This window comes from Centroberyx affinis, unplaced genomic scaffold (assembly GCF_046629955.1).
Source record: "Centroberyx affinis isolate AG114_WGS23_722 - 3 ecotype Tasmania unplaced genomic scaffold, CSIRO-AGI_Caff_v1 ptg001476l_1, whole genome shotgun sequence".
Taxonomy (NCBI): Eukaryota; Metazoa; Chordata; class Actinopteri; order Beryciformes; family Berycidae; genus Centroberyx; species Centroberyx affinis.
Genome location: NW_027279944.1, coordinates 178,371 through 197,006, shown reverse-complemented (window position 1 = coordinate 197,006; position 18,636 = coordinate 178,371). Strand labels below are relative to the sequence as shown.

At 39.8% G+C, this 18,636-nt stretch overlaps 3 protein-coding genes across 3 annotated transcripts; 1 reads left to right on the top strand and 2 right to left on the bottom strand.

Annotated features, from left to right (window-relative positions):
• Window positions 1–143: 143 nt before the first annotated feature.
• Window positions 144–4,787, bottom strand: LOC139650274 (DET1- and DDB1-associated protein 1-like). The gene is made up of 5 exons (XM_071526880.1): window positions 4,466–4,787; window positions 4,029–4,109; window positions 3,781–3,832; window positions 3,350–3,411; window positions 144–2,661 (listed from the first exon to the last, which is right to left on the bottom strand). The coding sequence occupies exons 1-5, from the start codon at window positions 4,472–4,474 to the stop codon at window positions 2,557–2,559; spliced, it is 309 nt and encodes a 102-aa protein (XP_071382981.1). The 5' UTR covers window positions 4,475–4,787; the 3' UTR covers window positions 144–2,556.
• A 1,265-nt stretch (window positions 4,788–6,052) lies between these two features.
• mrpl34 (mitochondrial ribosomal protein L34) lies at window positions 6,053–7,464 on the bottom strand. The gene is made up of 2 exons (XM_071526893.1): window positions 7,319–7,464; window positions 6,053–6,787 (listed from the first exon to the last, which is right to left on the bottom strand). Exons 1-2 carry the CDS (start codon window positions 7,372–7,374, stop codon window positions 6,469–6,471), a joined length of 375 nt encoding a protein of 124 aa, XP_071382994.1. The 5' UTR covers window positions 7,375–7,464; the 3' UTR covers window positions 6,053–6,468.
• Window positions 7,465–13,717: 6,253 nt separating this feature from the next.
• Window positions 13,718–15,858, top strand: LOC139650283 (protein ABHD8-like). Its single transcript, XM_071526897.1, has 4 exons — window positions 13,718–14,541; window positions 14,745–14,915; window positions 15,141–15,357; window positions 15,646–15,858. Exons 1-4 carry the CDS (start codon window positions 13,718–13,720, stop codon window positions 15,856–15,858), a joined length of 1,425 nt encoding a protein of 474 aa, XP_071382998.1.
• The last annotated feature ends 2,778 nt before the right edge of the window (window positions 15,859–18,636 follow it).

The window sequence follows — 18,636 nt, the reverse complement described above, 5'->3', positions numbered from 1 at the left end:
TCCATCATGAGACAATGTAAATATTGGTTGATTTTCTTAATGGTAAATCAATATTATTGGATGATCATTTTCTGCTGCTGGACCCCACTTTGGAAATGTGAGAAATTGAGGTGAATTCAATTTACAAGGCAAATTATGACACTAAAATTCAGATTACTTTATTTAGAATAAAGATCCAAGGTATTAAAATGCAAGGGAGCATAAAGACACTTCTTCGATGAATATCCTCACAAGAAGACAGTTCCCATTCAGTTTCAGTCAATGTCCCAATATACAGGATGTTATGTAACTATTCCATGGTGCTATTTTGGGTGAGCACCTATGTAGAAACCTAACATGGATGTTAGACAAAAACAAAGGAGTTCTTCCACTCAGTATCACAGACAAGATGTTGTTGTTTATGAGTTACATACATCACTGTATAACCTATATGAGAAAAAGAAGATTTGAAATTGACATCAACTGTACATTCATACAATTAACTCATAGTAAATCATTTATCCACTTAGAATTGCATGACAAAAAGCACGCACATCCCAAACTTAACCAGGTGCTGGACAGAATGCAAAGCATAAAACAAAAGTAGAATCAGCACACTGAAAGTTGCTCCCACGGTGTATGAATTCATTAACACCTACACATGTGACCTGGTCTGATGAAGAGCAGGCAACTTGAAACTCAACATGCATAGGTGTTGATAAATGCGTATTCCTTGGGAGCGACTTGCTTTGTGTGGATTCTCATTTTGCTTTAAACTCTTAGTTAACCAGCCAAGTTGAAAACATACATATTGACCTGTGAACGGCAGTCAATAACAAATATACATATGAAGACATAATGATCTGCCATGCCAAAAATTATTAAAAATGTGGCAAACACAATTTGCATGTATAGTAGATTTGCAAGGATTTTTTCTCTAAGTGCAATACTTTAGGCTGCAGCAAATAAAGTAAAATGTTTTTATTAGTTACATTTGACCCAAATCTGGCTTGCATGCCTCAAACACAAAATATCAGGCTTCAAGAACTAATGGGCTAAATGAAAGGAAATTATGTCAGAGCAAGTCCTTGTCATATTATTGCCCGCCTGATGGTGGGTCAGAGCAAACTATACATACTGTACAAATATACAAAGTGGTGTTGAGTTATTTTGAATACAGATCACCAAGTAGCAGCAGAAAGACAGACTGTGTTTTTGTGGCCCAGTTGTCAAACTTGTAATTGCAAATACACATTCCCTCACCAAACATTATGTCTCATATTACGGTGGACCAATTTGAGCAAATGTGAATGGCACATAATAACAAGGATTGACAGCAGTTCTCACAAGTAGCCTACAAGTCAGTACAGTTGAAGTGTTTACTTATATACCAACAGTCATCACCTCTCTATGTCATACAATGTTTCATGTGACAAGCTTGCACTTAAAAAGATACAAGCACTGCTTATAAAGTGGTGCTCTAAAAGTACTGAGCACCAAGCTTAGAATATTGCTACAAAATCTGCAAGTCGCATTGTACAAAAAGAGTTTGCATCCTCTGGTATCAGACTGTATTGGCCTAAATATGTCCCTAATTGAAGGACAAGCTATATCCATTCAACTCAACAGTGGTACATTTATTTTCCTGTTACCACAATGTAAACCAAGGGAACACTCTAAGACATGGTGAAAAAACACTCACTTCCATTTAAGGCAATAAATCAGTATTCATCAGGAGAACATAACAACATTTCTTTCGGGACTTGCGTCTCTTTCCACAACACAGCCCATAACAATAACCTGAATTCCTAATTAAATCTAAGCAGCTGACACAATGGTATTTAGATTTTCAGTTACTGTAATGACAGCGATCACATGCTGGGTGAGCTAAGAGGGACCTTTAAGGACCACTGTGTAATACATGTCATTACATATTTCAAAACGAAAAATACCTAAAGGAGTAGGGACCACAAAGATGACATGCAACACTTACATAAACTTAACTTAAAACATGCATATCTGAGAGCCCATATGAATAACTATACCAGTAAATCACTAAACAGCAAAAGAAGATTACTGAAAATACTCCTTACTTTAAAAAGAAAATGTGTTTGAGCTTGAGTTAATGAAAACCAGACGTGGTCAGGAATGAGGAGGTAGGTGTATCTTATTTTGAAAACTGCAAAGAACAGAATCTGAAGCAGAAGAAGGTTGTCAGAGCTTGTTGTAAACAAGGAAAGAATGGGGGAGAGCAGCAAAACAAAAAAGTGAATGTGAGGGTTGTGTCCAAAAAGCAGATATTCCTAATAAAGTCCTGCTTAATGAGGAAATCAGAATTGAAATGAAAAACATTAACACAAAAACAGGAGATGAACTTGTCTGCTTCTGGAGTTCATGTTGAGTTATGGCGGCAGTGATCTATCCTGTCTGAAATTTATCTTTCCTTGTGTGCTTCAGTATCAAGGCTTGGGTTCGCAAACATATATCCTGCATCTGTGTTTGAGAAAATGATTGAGTATGTCTGCATGTTTGTGTGTTGGTCAGTCTCCGCTGGGCGTGTGTCAACAACACAGCGCTCTACGAGTCCTCGTTCAGCTCTCGACTGTCTGTCCTGGCAATTTTTCTTGGAGGCGCGGCGTTCTCCCCCTCTGCTTGTTCCTGCTCTCTCTTTTTAGCTGAATTCTGATAATACAAGGTAGAAAAAGACGGATTCACAAAACTATAAAGCAGCAATATACAGGCCACAAACTGGCCTCATGCACAAAAAATATAACAAACTAAGTATGACACTTTAACACTAATACCAGTTTTTGACATGAAACAGCATTTCTGCTCGATAACACAAACTGTCAATTGCACTTTTAGAAAAAAACAGCACATTAAAGAGATACATATCATGTTTTAGATCCCTCCATTTGGTCTCAAGTAGTATTTTTTGGTGGGACTAATTCAACCAAACATCAGTGAAAGATGGTGTCCACTTGATAAACGCAAATGACTTGCCTACACTCACTCACCCGGAAAGCTAGAGTAGGAAGCTGCTGAATATTGCTGCCTGTCTTGTGGTGCTGTAAATTTATGGCAGTATAGCATGATGGTTTCTATTGTACTCATTTGCATGGTAATATATCATTCTGTTATACTCTGAATTGGGCCTCTATGAGAATGCTCACCTTGGATTATGGCACAAGGGCAAGTGACATCATATCCTGTGTACTGATAAATGTTTTTGAGCATCAAACAACAAACCTGATTAAAAAAAACCCTTGACTAATGCCAGAATCTGTGTATATTTGGGAGAGTGAACAGCTCTTGCCTGATGTTCACTGTGAATAGATTTTCACACATCCAAACATTTTGAGCCCTTTACCTTTTTATCCCACTGCTGATGAAGATATCGCAATAAGATGTTTGTCTTCTCTGTGACTATAACTGTGAAGAAAAACAAACACACACACACACAGACAGACTGATCAGATCTCAAAGACTTTAAGTTAAGGGGTGCACAAAGGTTAAGGATGCAATTCAAATCACCAGTTACCATAGACTGGGTAGTTTAAACAGGATGAGTGGAAGGTTATGCTGTTGTCCCAGGGATAGGACTGTGAGGACTGAACTGTTAACAAACGGTGAACCAACATCTCCTCTCATACAAGGTTGAGATTGAGACGCTGAATATTCAGAGACAGCTGTTATCTGTGCTAGAGGTATACTCTTTTTCTCAGTACAACAAGAATATTTCAATAATGTTGATATAAAGCAACAGTGCTCTTTGAACACCCTCGAACTATATGTACTTACTCTGTTCCGACGGATAATCCCGGGTTGGAAGATACACAGATGGTCGACGGTTCTAAAATAAGATTGAGATAGACATGAGCCTGTAAATATCAGTTAGATAAATACTCCCTTAAAAACTGCAAAAGTACTACAACATTTTTTTTCTGTTACGTGATAAACCATTTTTGTTTTTATGACCACATGCTCCAGCAAGTGGTGAGTCCATCTCAGCTAGCCAGGCAAAGGTCCACAACATGTAGATCACTTACTGATGCTTTACACACAGAGTCTGCATGGAATCTGCTGAAGTTGTTTTTGTTGTAGACAGGTAGTCCTTTCAGGAAATCTGCCTGTTAACAAAATAGACAAATGTGAACAAACAATGAGAGACAACCAGAGTTGTAATATGTGGTCAGGAAGGTTTGGGTGCCAGCTACTGAGGCAAGCTCGACATAAATGAAGCGAACATAATGCAAATTCTCAACTATTATACTTATTAGATAACATGAAGATGGAGTGCGTATCTAAGTGTGATGGCGAGCACACACGCCCAGCTTGAACACAGAGGCAGTAAAACAGAGGCAGTCTTCTAGCAACGCCAATAAGAACCAATTGTTCTAACTGCTATTGTTTAATACAAAGCTAAACTATTATTGGCCATGCAGAGGGAAAGCAATGTTGTACAGTCAACAAATAGTGAACTTACCTTCTCCATGTTTATGTCCGAGTCCCAGGCTCTTCGCTCTCGGTAAGTACCGTGAGACTGGAAAGGAGCAGTTGCTACTGTTAGCTAGCTATCTAGCTAGCTACTATTAGTAGTAACGTACTAAGCCTTGTTGTCGTAGCCAAGATTGAAACCAGTATTTGTCAATTCGACAACTTCTTGGATTTGCCTCAATACATAAACTGTATATGAATTTGATATGTTCGTATCACTCTACTTTAATTAGTCGAAATCATTCACGGATTTTAAATGAGTTACACAAAACAGGTATTGAAGGTCCTTTCGAAGCTAACTTGCTAGTTCACCAACTCCATTTTTGTTGTTAGTCTGTGTGGGGGCGGTGACCTCCGCAGATCCCGACGCCTCATTGGCTGGAGACTGGTAGACGTCGACAGAGATAGGAAAAGGAATGCGCTCATTGGTTAGCGTGTGATTATGTAACAGACCAATCCCCCCATACAAGGAGGGGCTTGTCTGCTGTCCTCAACTGCTGTCGGAAATATAGCAATTTCACATTCAGTGCACACGGTCCGTGTCGGAAAAGCAACTTGAAAGTATAGTTTTTCAAGCTACCAGTTACTTCACACTGGAAGAACTGCAAACATACCCTCGAGAGAAATATATTTTGTTTCTAAGTTCTTTATAAAGTTATAACTACTACTACTACTGCAAAAATGCTAATATCTACACCTAATGTCATAATACAACATTAAAACACGAAAAAATATGAAAGCCCGACTGATTAGAATGTTAAACATTGTATATAATTTAACAAAGTGGGAATTTTCTATGATGCTAGAGTGGCGACATGTGACCTTTAGTGGGCAGAGCATGGGAGCATGTCAATAATTGATGGTAAATATCTAGTACTGATTTTACAGCAGTAGGCCTATATATTATTGTTTGAAATTCAATGTAAATAATCATTTCATGTCTCTATTTGTTAAACTTTTAGTTGTCACATCTTTTTGTTTTTAATAAATTCATTAAACCATCAATAACATGCCTAATGCACTTTCTCCTCTTCATTCCACGACTACAGCACAAACTACCACTATACTGCTTTATTTGTAAAATGTAAGAGTCTCCAAAAAATATTCTTGTTACAAAGTCCATTTTGGCATTGTTTCTAACCAAAAGCATTAGTTTGTCAATGCAAATCTTTAAATTCCACACATTCCAAAGCATGAATGTTACAGTTCAGTCTTGGAGTGTGAATATCAGCAAGCAGGGACGCTAACAGGAATTGTAGGTCCCCTGACAAGATGCAACACTGGACCACAAGGCCCCCCTCTCGCTCTGGGCTCTCTGAAGGTATTTCCCCTTTTCCCAACTAGTAGTGCGTGCCCATTAAGTCAATGGCAGCTCCAAATTCTGTCTCTTGAAACATCAAAGAACAGAGCTTTTGTCCTCAAGTTTCTATCTTTGTAAAAGACTTGATTATCACAAACACTGACTGAACCATCAAAGAACAAATTAATAACATGTAAATTCTGTTTTAGGGTGTGTTTTCTCTTTGAAAGTCACACAGAAATGGTGTTTTTATTTGAGAACAACTAAGACGCAATAACAATTTTGTAAGATCATTTTTTATTATAGATCCATTTTGTCTTTTAACCCAATGGTTTCACACAGGCAATAGATGTCAATATTCTGGCATGTAAGGACAAAACCTTATTTAGGCATTAGTTTTAAGTGTCATTTTCTATCCTGTATGAAATTGGGCTCCATTACGAATGACTGACTAAAACTACCAGGCTTCTTTTCACTCAAGGCAAACATAATTTGGTTTTAGAAGGCCAATTTCCATTCTCACACCCAGTATCAATGCATTGGGAAAGCCAAACCCAACTCCACACCCATTATCAACACAATACACAAGTTCTTTGCAGGTCGTTGAATACCACAAGTGTTTCACAACCAGCATTTCTCTCCTTGAAAGTCTTACAGGTTGACCAGAAAGTGTTCTTTTCCAATGGGACCCTTCAGTGTGTGAGCGATTTTCGTCCCTTCAACATCCGCCGCAGAATCACCTCGATGCCGCCGCGTGTGCTGATCCTCTTGATCCAGCCGTGGGTCCTCTTGCGTTTGATGTTCTTGGGCTGGTACTCAGTGCCTCTTTTCCCTGTTCGTACCTGCTGGTACTGCCAGGGAAGCTGCTGGAACACTCCTGAGCCCTCAGCTTGCGACGGGAGCGGCCCACATCTGGAAATCTGAGGTCCTACAGTTGTTCTGGATAGAACCCAGTTGCTCAGTAATCTAAGGTGAGAGGTGCCAGGTACTGTGAGGTTTGGCGCAGTGATGCTGTTGGAAGAACATAGATTACAAAGGTTACAAAAAAAAATGCTCTGATCCCCTCATATAAATTAATATGTTCCACTGCACAATTAATTAATTTATTGACGTTTTCTTAATTCTGGGGAGTCTGTAGGGAGAACCTGCTGGAAGATAATTGAAGTATGGTACAACATTGACAGAGAGAATGGATCTGGCTGTATTGACAAAACTATTACTACTACTAACAAGTCAGAGAGGGAGGAGGGAGGCTACATAGTTTACAAATGTAAGCTAAATCAAGAATTGGTATTGGTATTGCTTCTTTGAGTACTCTGAAAAGCGCCATACAAATAAAACTTTTTATTATTGTTATTATTAGCATGTTCAGCCGTGTGATATTATGCGAAGGATTATCACCTAAATAATCTCCGGTAGGAAGAAGCACTATCATCAGCCAGCCATGCTACTCTTGCTAGCTATCTTGCTAACGTTAGCAGTCGTAAACAAACACTGCTGGTCTTTGGTTTTTCTAGCATGCAAATATACGAATTTCCTTACCTGCTCAAAGGTTTTCTTCCACTCAGTCGGGAAAGGGAGGACCGTATCACATTCATTTTGGACTATTTACACAGTTGTCACAGACATGGGCACAGTATGAATGTCACAGGACTGCTAACCACCCGCCGTCCATTCAGCAAAGTGATTGGCTCAGATTCTTTCAGCCAATTGAATTGCTTCTTACTGGAGTGTAAGCAAACAGCTATAATGCTGCCTTCAAGTGCTCCTCGTGCTCCCACTTCCGAATTTAAAAGACGTATTACGACTTTTCAATTAATTCAAGTGCTTTTGGTCGGGAATAATAACAAATGTCACCGAACGAAGATAAAATAATCGATATCAGGCATGTAATTGATGTCTGAGTTAATTTATTTAAAGTAAACATGCGCGACATATACAAAACCATTCAAAAATACTAGTTATTTACATTGGTTGGCAAACAATAAATTGTTACATAATTGTTATCATCAGTTGTTGACATAGCTTCCATGCTCTCCGCCCCATAAACGTCACATCTCTGCAGCCCGGTAACTAGTAGTGCTAGCCTAGTTCCACGGTAGCCTACTGCCAGACTTTCCCAGTCACACTTACCACTGTGTTGGGTCGTCAACTCGTTAATTAGCCTTAATTAACACAGAGAAATAGCACATCATGTAATTTTGTCTTACAGCAGGCCAGGCTATAATTTAAAGTTTTAAATAGCCTATCTTCAGGTGCAATGGTGATGCAATTGAGATATGATTGAAAGTAGCTCTAAAATTTTAAATGGGTTCATAGGCCTAATCACAGTCATATCATATTCAAAACATTGGCTGGACTATCACTAAACATCAATTTACTCCCTCTCTCTGTCGCGCACACGCACACACGCACGCATTTGCTCATCTCTCAGCCTTAGCAACAGGGATACAAGACACTCCCATTGGCCTCTACTCAGCCTTGGTCTGTCGTCTATTCGCCGTCCTCATTGCCACTCAGGAGGAGGAGGAAAATGACCGGAGAGAGCCGTGGATGCGGATACAAGGGCAGAGGGGCTGGGTAGGATCTGGCTCGGGTGCGCAGCGGCAGTGGATGCTGATGGAGAAAAAAAATTGCCGTTTGTTATCATCATGGGTATCTCATCGATATGCAATTGGCACACTTATGGATGCATGCTGTTTCATCGTTTCAAGCCCCTATGCATGTTGTGATATCAGTCCAATGAGGCTAATTAGTAGCTTTCACTATTTTGCTGCATCCCATCCAGCGTAGATAAATTGTTGCACCAAATGCAAAAAATTTTCGCAATACAGTTTCATCGGCCCTTGACTGTCATCTACTTGGTGCATATTACAAATCATCCTTAATCATCAACATCCTGCAGGTAAGGAATGGATTTCTCTTGCATTATGTTGTCTAATTAGCTGATGTTTACTGTGATGCATGGCCGCAGCATCAGTAAACAGTGCATGACGACTGCATGTATTTGTCCTAAAGACAGCGTAAAAATATAGCGATAATGTAACTGTAGCAATAATGGCCTTGATGATTTATATTGTGCACCACGATAGGTCGCCATGGGATTTTTTATTTTTTTTTCAAATATTGGACATGGTAGGCTACTCATTTATTTATTACCTTTAATAAGTTAGGCTAAATTGTTAAGCCTTTGCTATGTATTTGAATTACAATGTAAACCATGATGCTTGATTTATGGTAAACCATTTAATTCTGCAGTTATACTGCTTTGCGGTTTATCAGGCTCGATGTTTTGAAGTCAAAGCCGTAAACATCTAAGAAATAATCCGTGCATTAGGCCTGCAAAGTATGCAAAGATGATATAATTACTGTATGTGGAATCTGCCTCTCTAAACGTGCATTTCATGTGCAGTTATCATTTCAGACTGCCGTATTGTACCGTGTAGGCCTAGTGATGGAAATGTAGAGCAGCACATTGTGTACCTAAATGTGTGTTACTTGGTGGCAGGCATATAAACCTAATTCTGCATTGCAGACAAAAAATTAAAATGGCTGAGTAACCTTCGGCCTACTTGAGTAGTTGGGGGGATTGAGAGCAGTCCACCTTCAGGACCTCACCCATATTCAAATCCCACTTATTCAACCATTATAGGTCAGGGTGAGAGACATTGATTTTGATGCTTGGCTGTCCGTGATCAGAATTGGTATAGTTATCAGTGTGTCAGTGTGGAGTGGTGGCGTCTCAAGGCCAGGGTCATCTGCCTTGAAACAAGGTTAGGATGGCTCGCCATGCAATCAACATGTTGACTACTGTCATAGGTGACCACCTCGAAGGGACCTCCCCCTCTGCCCAATCATGTACCACTTACAGCTGATGTGGCTTCACTTATTGGTTGATACTGAAATGACTGAATTGATTTCAAAATTGGTTATGCAGGCTACCCACTATGTATGTGTGTATGTGTGTATGTGTGTATGTATGTATGTGTGTATAGATAGATAGATAGATAGATAGATAGATGAAACTATGGGTAAACACTGCACTGTATCAATACTCATGTGTTGGCTTTAATATGAAGCACATTTTGAGTTTATGCCGAGGCTTATGGCAAATTTTAGTATTGAAACCGAATGCAGCTGCAGTATGTAGCTTACTGTGTGTGTTCACTGCTTGTGTCGACTCTCCATTTTGATGTGTGTCAGAAGGAAGGGCAATCACAACTTTCTCCTGGCTCCAGGATGAAACAGGATAGTACGTGATGCACTGACCTTCAGACCATCCCGCCACCACACACAAACACACACACACACACACAGTCTCTCACCCCCTCTATCTTTCAGGCATTGGGCCTTCAGCCATTCTAATGTGTTAATGAACTCTCTAGAGGCAGAGATACATTCCCACGTCAGTGGCAGCCCTCAGATGCACTGTGTATACTTTATTTATTTACTATGGCCGAAATGTTGTTAAAGCCTTTACCTTGCCGATCTAAACAAAAAAACAGATGAAACTGAAAGACAGCATTACCCAGGGTTTGTTACAAATGCACTGTTCAGTATGAATAATTTAGAGTGATGGTGTTTGAATAATGGATAAAGCTAGAATATGAATCTGGAGGTAAAGAGGGTGAAAACTAATGATTTCTGATTATATTGTAACAAAGAATAGATGAATGATAGCTTTGCCATTTTCCTCACAGACAATGTATATGACTTTGGTCTGAGGAAAATGTATCTGCTGATTAAAGCAAATATGGAATCTGAGCGTTTATGGTAAAGCAAATGGTGACCAAAGTCCTCCCCTATAAACACTATCATATTCAGTCCATTAGAGTAGGTTAATAATGATCTATTAATATTTCTTACTTATTCTTTTATATTCCAACAAGCAAATAGTAAACATGTTGTCCCCCACCAGTGATGTAGTTCCACCCTTGGGTCAGTCAGTGATTGCTGAGTATAAGCATTTTCATATGGGACAATGAAAGGACAGATTGACCATATATTTCTGTTGCCTACTCTCCTCAGAATTAGGCTTACAAGTTATATCTTGAAATGGAGTAACTGTAATTAATTATACAATATAACATACAACACTAGGAGCATGAGTGTTATGAATAATATAAATGCTAAATGATAAGTGATATATGGTATTGCACAGTAGGTAAGTGGTAATATGATATAAGTAGTCAACACTGACGGCACAGTGGTAGTGCAGTGATGATGCAATAACAGTACAACAGTCCAACAACTGGACAATAACTACAGTGTCTTGTGGTTAGAGGTTTGGCCAAAAATTCTCCATTGACTCTCACTTCAACACATCAACCCAGTCTGATCTCTCCAAGTGTGTAGCGTGTGTAGACTATTATGTTACCTATGATAACTTTAACTGTATTACTTTACCACTGAGTCCCCATTCATTGTCCCCCACATTGTATGATAACTTTAACTGTATGACCTGCTTTACCACTGAGTCCTCATTCATTGTCAATGCCGCCCCCTGCGGCACAAAGTCAATGTTACAGTGTGACTAACTAAATAACGAATGAACAAACGGACGGAGACTGATCCATAGTCCCCCCTTTGGTGGGGGACAATTAGTTCCAATGTCTAGACTTTATGCAGCCATATCCAATATCTTAATTCAATTAGGAATCACAATTTAAATATGATTTACAAATATGTGTTACATCGTATAGATAGATAGAAGCCTTTATTTAATCTGGATCAAGATCCCTTTTTCAAGAGTGTACAGTTCAGTCACATTACAGTCAACAGTCAGGCAACATACAGAGAGAAACAAAACATTCACAAGCATCACAGAAAATATCAAAGCTTTAAAATCATCCAGGGGGAATAGAAATTCTAATTTCAATGTCCTTTGTAATTAATACCATTTATAAGGTGCGTAGTACTGGAAACCACTCTTGCCAGTTTGAATATTTATGCATGGAGTATCTACGACTAACCAGTGCTGACCTGGTACTGTAGTTACTGGATTTAAAAGCAAGTAGGGATGACAGATATTGGGGTAGTTTCAAGAACAGAGCCGTATAGATAAATACAGTGCAATGAAATTCCCTCCTTTTTGCTAGAGAGGACTGTACTTTTTCATACAATTCATACAATATGAAATTTATCTCCTGTGATAAAACACAGGGCGCTGTGATAAATTGCATCCAGTGGCTTCAAGGTGGAAGAGGTAGAATGCGATTGCAGAATGTCGCCATTATCAACATGACTGGACTGTGTAATGCTTTTACTGTTTTCCAAAGAGAAGCATGCTTTGTTTCAATACAAAAATCCAATTTTAATTTTCAGCTTTTGAGCAAGTTGTTCAACTTGGGTCTTCAAAGACAATCAGCTATGTAGCCAAATTCACAAGTATGTATAAGATTGTACAAGTTCAGTTTGGGTACCATTAAGTGTATGAATACTAAAATTAGAAGTATTTGGAGTTGGGGTCATTGTGAATAAGGATTAGGCCCAAGAATAGCCCCTTGTGGTACACCTTTAGTAATCTCAAGAGAGCTTGATTTAATACAATCAGCAACAATAGCTTGAGTGTTCTAGAAAGACATGAATAAAACCAGTCATGAGCAAGATCGTCCAAACAAACAGAAAGCAACTTATTTAATAGAATATTAACTGTATCAAATGCCTTTGATAGTTCAACAAAGAGTGTAGCACATTGTTGTTTTTTTATCACAAGAGTTCACAATATCATTTATAACAAGGGTTGTGGCTGTCATTGACATCACCACGTTTGTGCAGAGAGACACCCTGAGCTGCCTTCCATACTGTTGGGATTTTACCAAACCATATGTCAAGTTAAAGATATGAGCAGGTAAATTAGCAGGGCACTAAGATGCAGAAGGCAATGGTCACGATTATCCTCTCCTGTAGATTTCTTATATTTAGGTCTAGCAATTTGTTATAATGGAGCAGACAAAGCTCCCACTGTTGGTCCAGTGGAGTGACTAACTGTGAGTATGATATATGAATGGTATTATGAAATCTGCTGTGTAGGCAGTAAGGCAGTTGGCACACTGTATTCTACTTCACAGTTTCTGTAACCAGGAAACAATGAAGCCTAACCATGTAGCTGTGACACTCCCCATTCTGTTTCCTCACGATAATCAGCCTGCCTTTGTATGAATAGTGAGCGCTAATGATACTCTATTTGCACAACTGCCAAAATGCAATTTAGCCTTGACTGGACATGAACAGAACTGACAAGGACCGCTGTTCCCTCATCTACATTGCAGAAAGAGTTTGGCATACCTCCCTTTTGCTACCATACAGTTATGAGACATACACACAGTCATGTGTCATGACTGACATTTTCTATTTATATATCCTGAGGCTGACCATGTTGAAAGGAGACACATGGGTATTTTTAGCAAATGTCTAGGTCAATATGTGAATGGACTGTCTCCGCCATACTGAAACCAAGTACTGAACGGGTATTGTTTTACTGTTGTCTACTCATGAACTTTGAATCTCTGAATGTTAAGCTGCTTTTTCACCCAGGTGAGTGTTAGAAGAGCTTTGTAAAGGATTTTGGAGATGGACTCAAAATGGCAATGTTGTTTTGAATTTGTATGGTGGTTTGTAGTGGAAAGAGCCTGTTACCAAATTGAGAACTTCTTCATTCTTGGTGTGTTTCCTTTTCCTGCTATACAAAGAATTCTAATAGAGAGAGCAAGGAGTAACGGAAAGCAAGTTGGGATAAGGCTAATTAGTATCTCCTGTGTTCGTACATGACAAACATCTCTATTTGGCTGTTTTGGACTTTTCACCAACTCATTTTGTTTGATTTCAAATTACGCATCTGAATGATGATCAGACCTTTCTGTTGTATTTGTGCATTGTGTATTGAGTTTGCAGTTATTTTTCATTATGTCTGCTTTGATGTTGTGTGTGCAGGGAAGCGCCATGCTGACCAGCATCACTGACGGGATCCTGTGCTGCCTGACTGGGAAAGCTGCCAGCCTGGTCTTGCCCCTGGAGTCGTCTGAACCCTCTGATGGCTTCGAGTTTGTGGAGGTCAAACCTGGGAGAGTCCTGCGGGTGCGGCATATCGTCCCCGAGCGCCAGCCGGTAGTAACGGAAGACCAAGTGAAGACTCATGGTGATGGAGACGGTAATGATGATGGCTATGTTGAGGATTGTAATACTGAGAGTAAAAGCACTACCGGCAGCAGTGTGCACTGCAAGAGAAAGATCACAGTCTACCGCAATGGCCAGCTGGTGATCGAGAATCTGGGCGACGTTCTGCACTCTGAGATCCTGCAGTGTCAGGACGGGGACCTGGAGCCTTGCAGCACCGTAGAGGTGGAGCTGGCTGACTTCAAGGAAATTGCCTCTTCTCCGGACCCCAACCCCGTCCCCCCACCTGTCCCTCCACCCCCCGGGGAGCACAAACCCGCTCCGCCTCCTCGCCGTCGCCGTCGCAAGCCCAAGCGTACAGTGAGCATCGACTCAAAGAGGGTGATCTCGAGCTGCAAGGGGACGCACTCGGACGTAGCGCTGTTCTTCGTGCACGGCGTTGGAGGCTCTCTGGACATTTGGGGGAGCCAGCTGGACTTCTTCTCCCGGCTGGGCTATGAGGTCATCGCGCCGGACCTGGCTGGGCACGGGGCCAGCACCGCCCCGCAGATCGCAGCAGCTTACACCTTTTATGCCCTGGCAGAGGACCTCCGTGCCATCTTTAAGAGATACGCTCGTAAACGCAACATCCTCATTGGTCACTCGTATGGGTGAGTCTATGCTTCGTCAGATGCTTCTATTAGAAATGGTTATAAATCATTTAACATTGTTTACTTAAGGAAGTGGCGAGGAACTGAAACAATTCTCTCATCTCAATTGGGATCACATTTTACATGTTCAGTTTTTAATTCTTGATTTATTCCAAGATTACTTCTCAATTGTTAACATGTTGTACCCATTACATCTCTCCCAGGGTGTCATTTTGCACCTTCCTGGCCCATGAATATCCTGATCTGGTCCATAAGGTGGTGATGATCAATGGAGGGGGTCCCACAGCTCTGGAGCCCAGCCTCTGCTCCATCTTCCAGCTGCCATCGTGCGTCCTTCACTGTCTATCCCCCTGTTTGGCTTGGAGCTTCCTCAAGTAAGATCTGCGACCGCATGGTGCTAAAATTAACACTGCAGACAATGACACATCATAGAAACTTCCCTCATCACAGACAAAATAGCATTGGTTGTAGTTATCAAAACATAAAAAAGGGCATAAAGCCGTGTTGCTGAGCAGTTGATGGGGCACTGTAAAAAACGGTTTTCAAAAACTCTTCCTAACAGTGTCAGTAAACACATCCCCTTTCTCCCGTAACTGCAGAGCTGGATTTGCCCGCCAAGGTGCCAAAGAGAAGCAGCTGTTGAAGCAGGGCAATGCCTTCAATGTGTCTCCGTTTGTGCTGCGTGCCATGATGAGTGGGCAGTACTGGCCCGAGGGGGATGAGGTCTACCATGCCGAGCTCACCGTGCCCATCCTTCTGGTGCACGGCATGTGTGACAAGTTTGTGCCCATGGATGAGGACCAGCGCATGGCAGAGGTACGACGCTACAGACAGAAAGGATATACAGTATATGCCATCTTCATACATGAATGCAGTTTTTATTAAATGCTGCTTGTAATAATATAATATATAGAAAACAATTTTAATTTGTTGTCAGTTTAAAGAGGCAGTGAATAATACAACATTCAATTTAACATTTTGTGTGCTGAGTGGGGGCAGAATAACATATTTATCATGTTACATCTACTATGAAATATCTTCTTTGTGCTGTAGGATTACCTATATTGTAGTGCTCTGCATTAATTATTTTGGTTCCCTTTCTAGATCCTCCTGTTTGCGTTCCTAAAAGTTATTGAGGAGGGAAGTCACATGGTCATGATGGAGTGTCCTGACACCGTCAACACCCTCCTCCATGAGTTCTTTCTATGGGAGCCTGACATGTCCAAAAAAGACAGTGCCAAGATGGACACAGAGAAGACTGTTACTGTCAGTGACACTCTCCAGACACTGAAAGTAAACAAGCCCATGGACAAATAACCAAAAAGGAGTCTAGTTTTATCATTGAACCAAGCAGAAGGCCTTCTTTGGCAGGTGGCATGTGTTCTTAAGGCTGCTCCCAGGCTGAGAGCTGTTATAAACAGGGCCACGTCTTGAGGATGTGGGTGGCTACTGGTGCTCCAAGATAAAGCAGGACTGTAGAAAGGACTGAGGCATGGAGGCAAGTAGAAATGATGGAAAGTACATGAAGATGAGAGGACCGGATGCAAATACAGAGACTGCCCATTTCTGCTTCTCTTTTTGACAGATGTCTGTGTTCCATTGCGTCCTGTTTGCAAAATAACACAATACTTGGAGGTCCAAAGGACTTTGTCCATTTGTGATTTGTGTATGAAATGTTTTCGGTGAAAACAGACCACCAACAGACCAAGGTGCAAAAGTCATAATGACCATGAAATGGTGTATGAATTTCGTCGCCTTCATCTAATATATTCTCTAAAGCACTACAGATCATCTGCCCTGTCTTTGTGAAATGGTCATTCACTTAGCATCGTACCCATCTTACATGTGCTTTCAATAAAATCTGGCATAGGGATATGTAGTGAATGGAGGAACCATACAATTAATCTGGTTGTGTTGATGATATTGTACTCAACTACTGACTGGATGATAGTGGGAAATTGGCAAATGACATGAAATATATACAATAATACATGCTTAGTATACTGACCGCAAAATGTAATAAATCTTAGGCCTACACATTTAATAATTGCACCACATCCATAGTTCAATTTCATTGTGCCTGAAAGAGAAACACAACCAAAGTCACTGTTCAACTGCAAAACCGGTCACTTGTCAACGATCCCCACACACTGTGCATCTACTCAAAAAATTAAGTCTTTGTCACAGCTATTGTCAATAAAATTGGTGCCGAGGTATTAGAGCATTTTCCCTCCAAAATATTTAGTTTGAATACCAATTCAAAGCCCTACAATACTAAGTGTGTCTACTTTTTGCACAATATAACCAATTCATCCATTTATAGTTGCTGCATGAAAATTAAGTAATAATTAAAGAGAGATCTATCTGAAATTGGTTGAGAAAACAGATATGAAGAAACATGAATGGCAAAAGGTTCCCCTCCTTTACTCTAGCAGCCAGTTCTGCAATAGTATTTAAAAATATTAAGCATTGCTTTTTAATCTTCTAAGGATGCTAAGTACGGAGGCCCTGTGTGAGCTGAAAGTAAGTAAAAATATGAAGGGTTAGCTTCAAAGAGCTGTGGTATATTCTCGTACTGAAAGATTCTCAATGCACTCTTGTTTATTCAAATGAGTGTTCCTCTTACTGTAAGTGTTACCTTGCCTTTATTTTGAAATAACAGCAACTGCCATAACAAATCAATATGTGGTTGTATTTACAACTTCAAGCTGTTGTCTCTCTAAGCTGATAAATGTAAAACAAGAGTATGTTCCCCTACTACCCTCCAGTCCACCCTATTTATGTAATGGTGTCAGACTGAGAGAATAAGCTAAACCTGATGTTCACTAAAAGACATTCATTCATGGATGCTGTTTTGTCTCATAATGAGACAGTAAAATGTGAGAGATTAAAGGTGAGAAGCACAGTCTAATACGCTCCCTGTTAGTGCTTACCTGTTGATCGATGCTGGCTGATGGATTATACAGTTTCGTGGTGCAGAAAGTCAACTAAATTGGTGGATATGAAACTGGGTCTCCAATGTGGAAACCCAAATATCAGTCAGCCAAAGGAGAAATTCCCCTTACAAAGGGGGATATTTGTACTCTGTCTGTTACATATGCATATTGTCAGAAGATGGATGCAACGTGACTGGTCTTATGCAATTGAAACAAAATCGAGATGAGTTTTGATGTTGGGCAAAAAGAGAGTGGACATTTTATAGAAACAAATACACTGACCTGGCCCTGATGCCTCTAAAAGGTATACAGTATATTCTCTATGGACTTTCCAAAATACCAATAAGTGCTGCTGATGCAATGTACTGTATGTCTCCCTTTGGTGTAAATGGTCCACAAAAACTGTAAGGACTGCAGAGTGCACATGTACTTCTTCTTCTGCTAAAAGTGTGCATATACAAACTGTCAGTGCTCCAATGTGCTATATCTTTTGTGGTTAAAAATGTGTTAATGTTATTGTTGCATTTATTCATGGGAATCATAACATATGCACTGCCTGAATGTAGATGCATATAAAAAATTATATAGCCTATCAAAACTGTTGAATTCAGTGTATGAATGTGCCTTTCCTGGCATGAAATAAAACCAATATTTGCAGTCTATGAGTGTTTTTGTTTGTTTGTTTGTTTGTTTGTTTGTGCTCTAATGCATTTACCCTCTCTACAAGTGTGGGAAGTAACAATATTACAGTAATTTGATTACAAAGACTGAGTAGGGTAACTGTAATATTTTTTAGTAACTAAAACCCCCACAAAAATCAGATTACACTTTTCCAAAAAAAACAAAAAAACAACTGTAGATAGATTAAATGTATTGTTCATTTTCTCAGGTGCTTGATAGGCACTTGGGATTTCAGATTATGGACACACATTTTACACAATTTAAAATAATGCATAATAGTAATTGCAACATGTGTACACAGCTGTGTGTTATATCTAAGTGTAAATTCGAATATAATTAAAAATATTCTCCAACATATCACTATGAACTATGAGTATCACAGAAACACTATACGTACCTGTAGAAAAATTATGGGACTGTTATAGCATATTATATTTTTATAGTGTATTGCAGCTCCATCTTCAAGTAAATGTGTTTT

Excerpts from the sequence above, each read along its gene's own strand:
- LOC139650274 (XM_071526880.1), bottom strand. Across the intron at positions 3,412-3,780 it reads GGATTATCCGTCGGAACAGA|TTATAGTCACAGAGAAGACA; the intron begins GTAAGTACATAT and ends TTTTCTTCACAG. Across the intron at positions 2,662-3,349 it reads ATCAGCAGTGGGATAAAAAG|AATTCAGCTAAAAAGAGAGA; the intron begins GTAAAGGGCTCA and ends TTGTATTATCAG.
- LOC139650283 (XM_071526897.1), top strand. The coding sequence starts at position 13,718 with ATGCTGACCAGCATCACTGACGGGATCCTGTGCTGCCTGACTGGGAAA. Across the intron at positions 14,916-15,140 it reads TTGGCTTGGAGCTTCCTCAA|AGCTGGATTTGCCCGCCAAG; the intron begins GTAAGATCTGCG and ends CCGTAACTGCAG. Across the intron at positions 15,358-15,645 it reads AGGACCAGCGCATGGCAGAG|ATCCTCCTGTTTGCGTTCCT; the intron begins GTACGACGCTAC and ends TTCCCTTTCTAG.
- mrpl34 (XM_071526893.1), bottom strand. The coding sequence starts at position 7,374 with ATGAATGTGATACGGTCCTCCCTTTCCCGACTGAGTGGAAGAAAACCT. Across the intron at positions 6,788-7,318 it reads GGAAGAAAACCTTTGAGCAG|CATCACTGCGCCAAACCTCA; the intron begins GTAAGGAAATTC and ends TTCTTCCAACAG.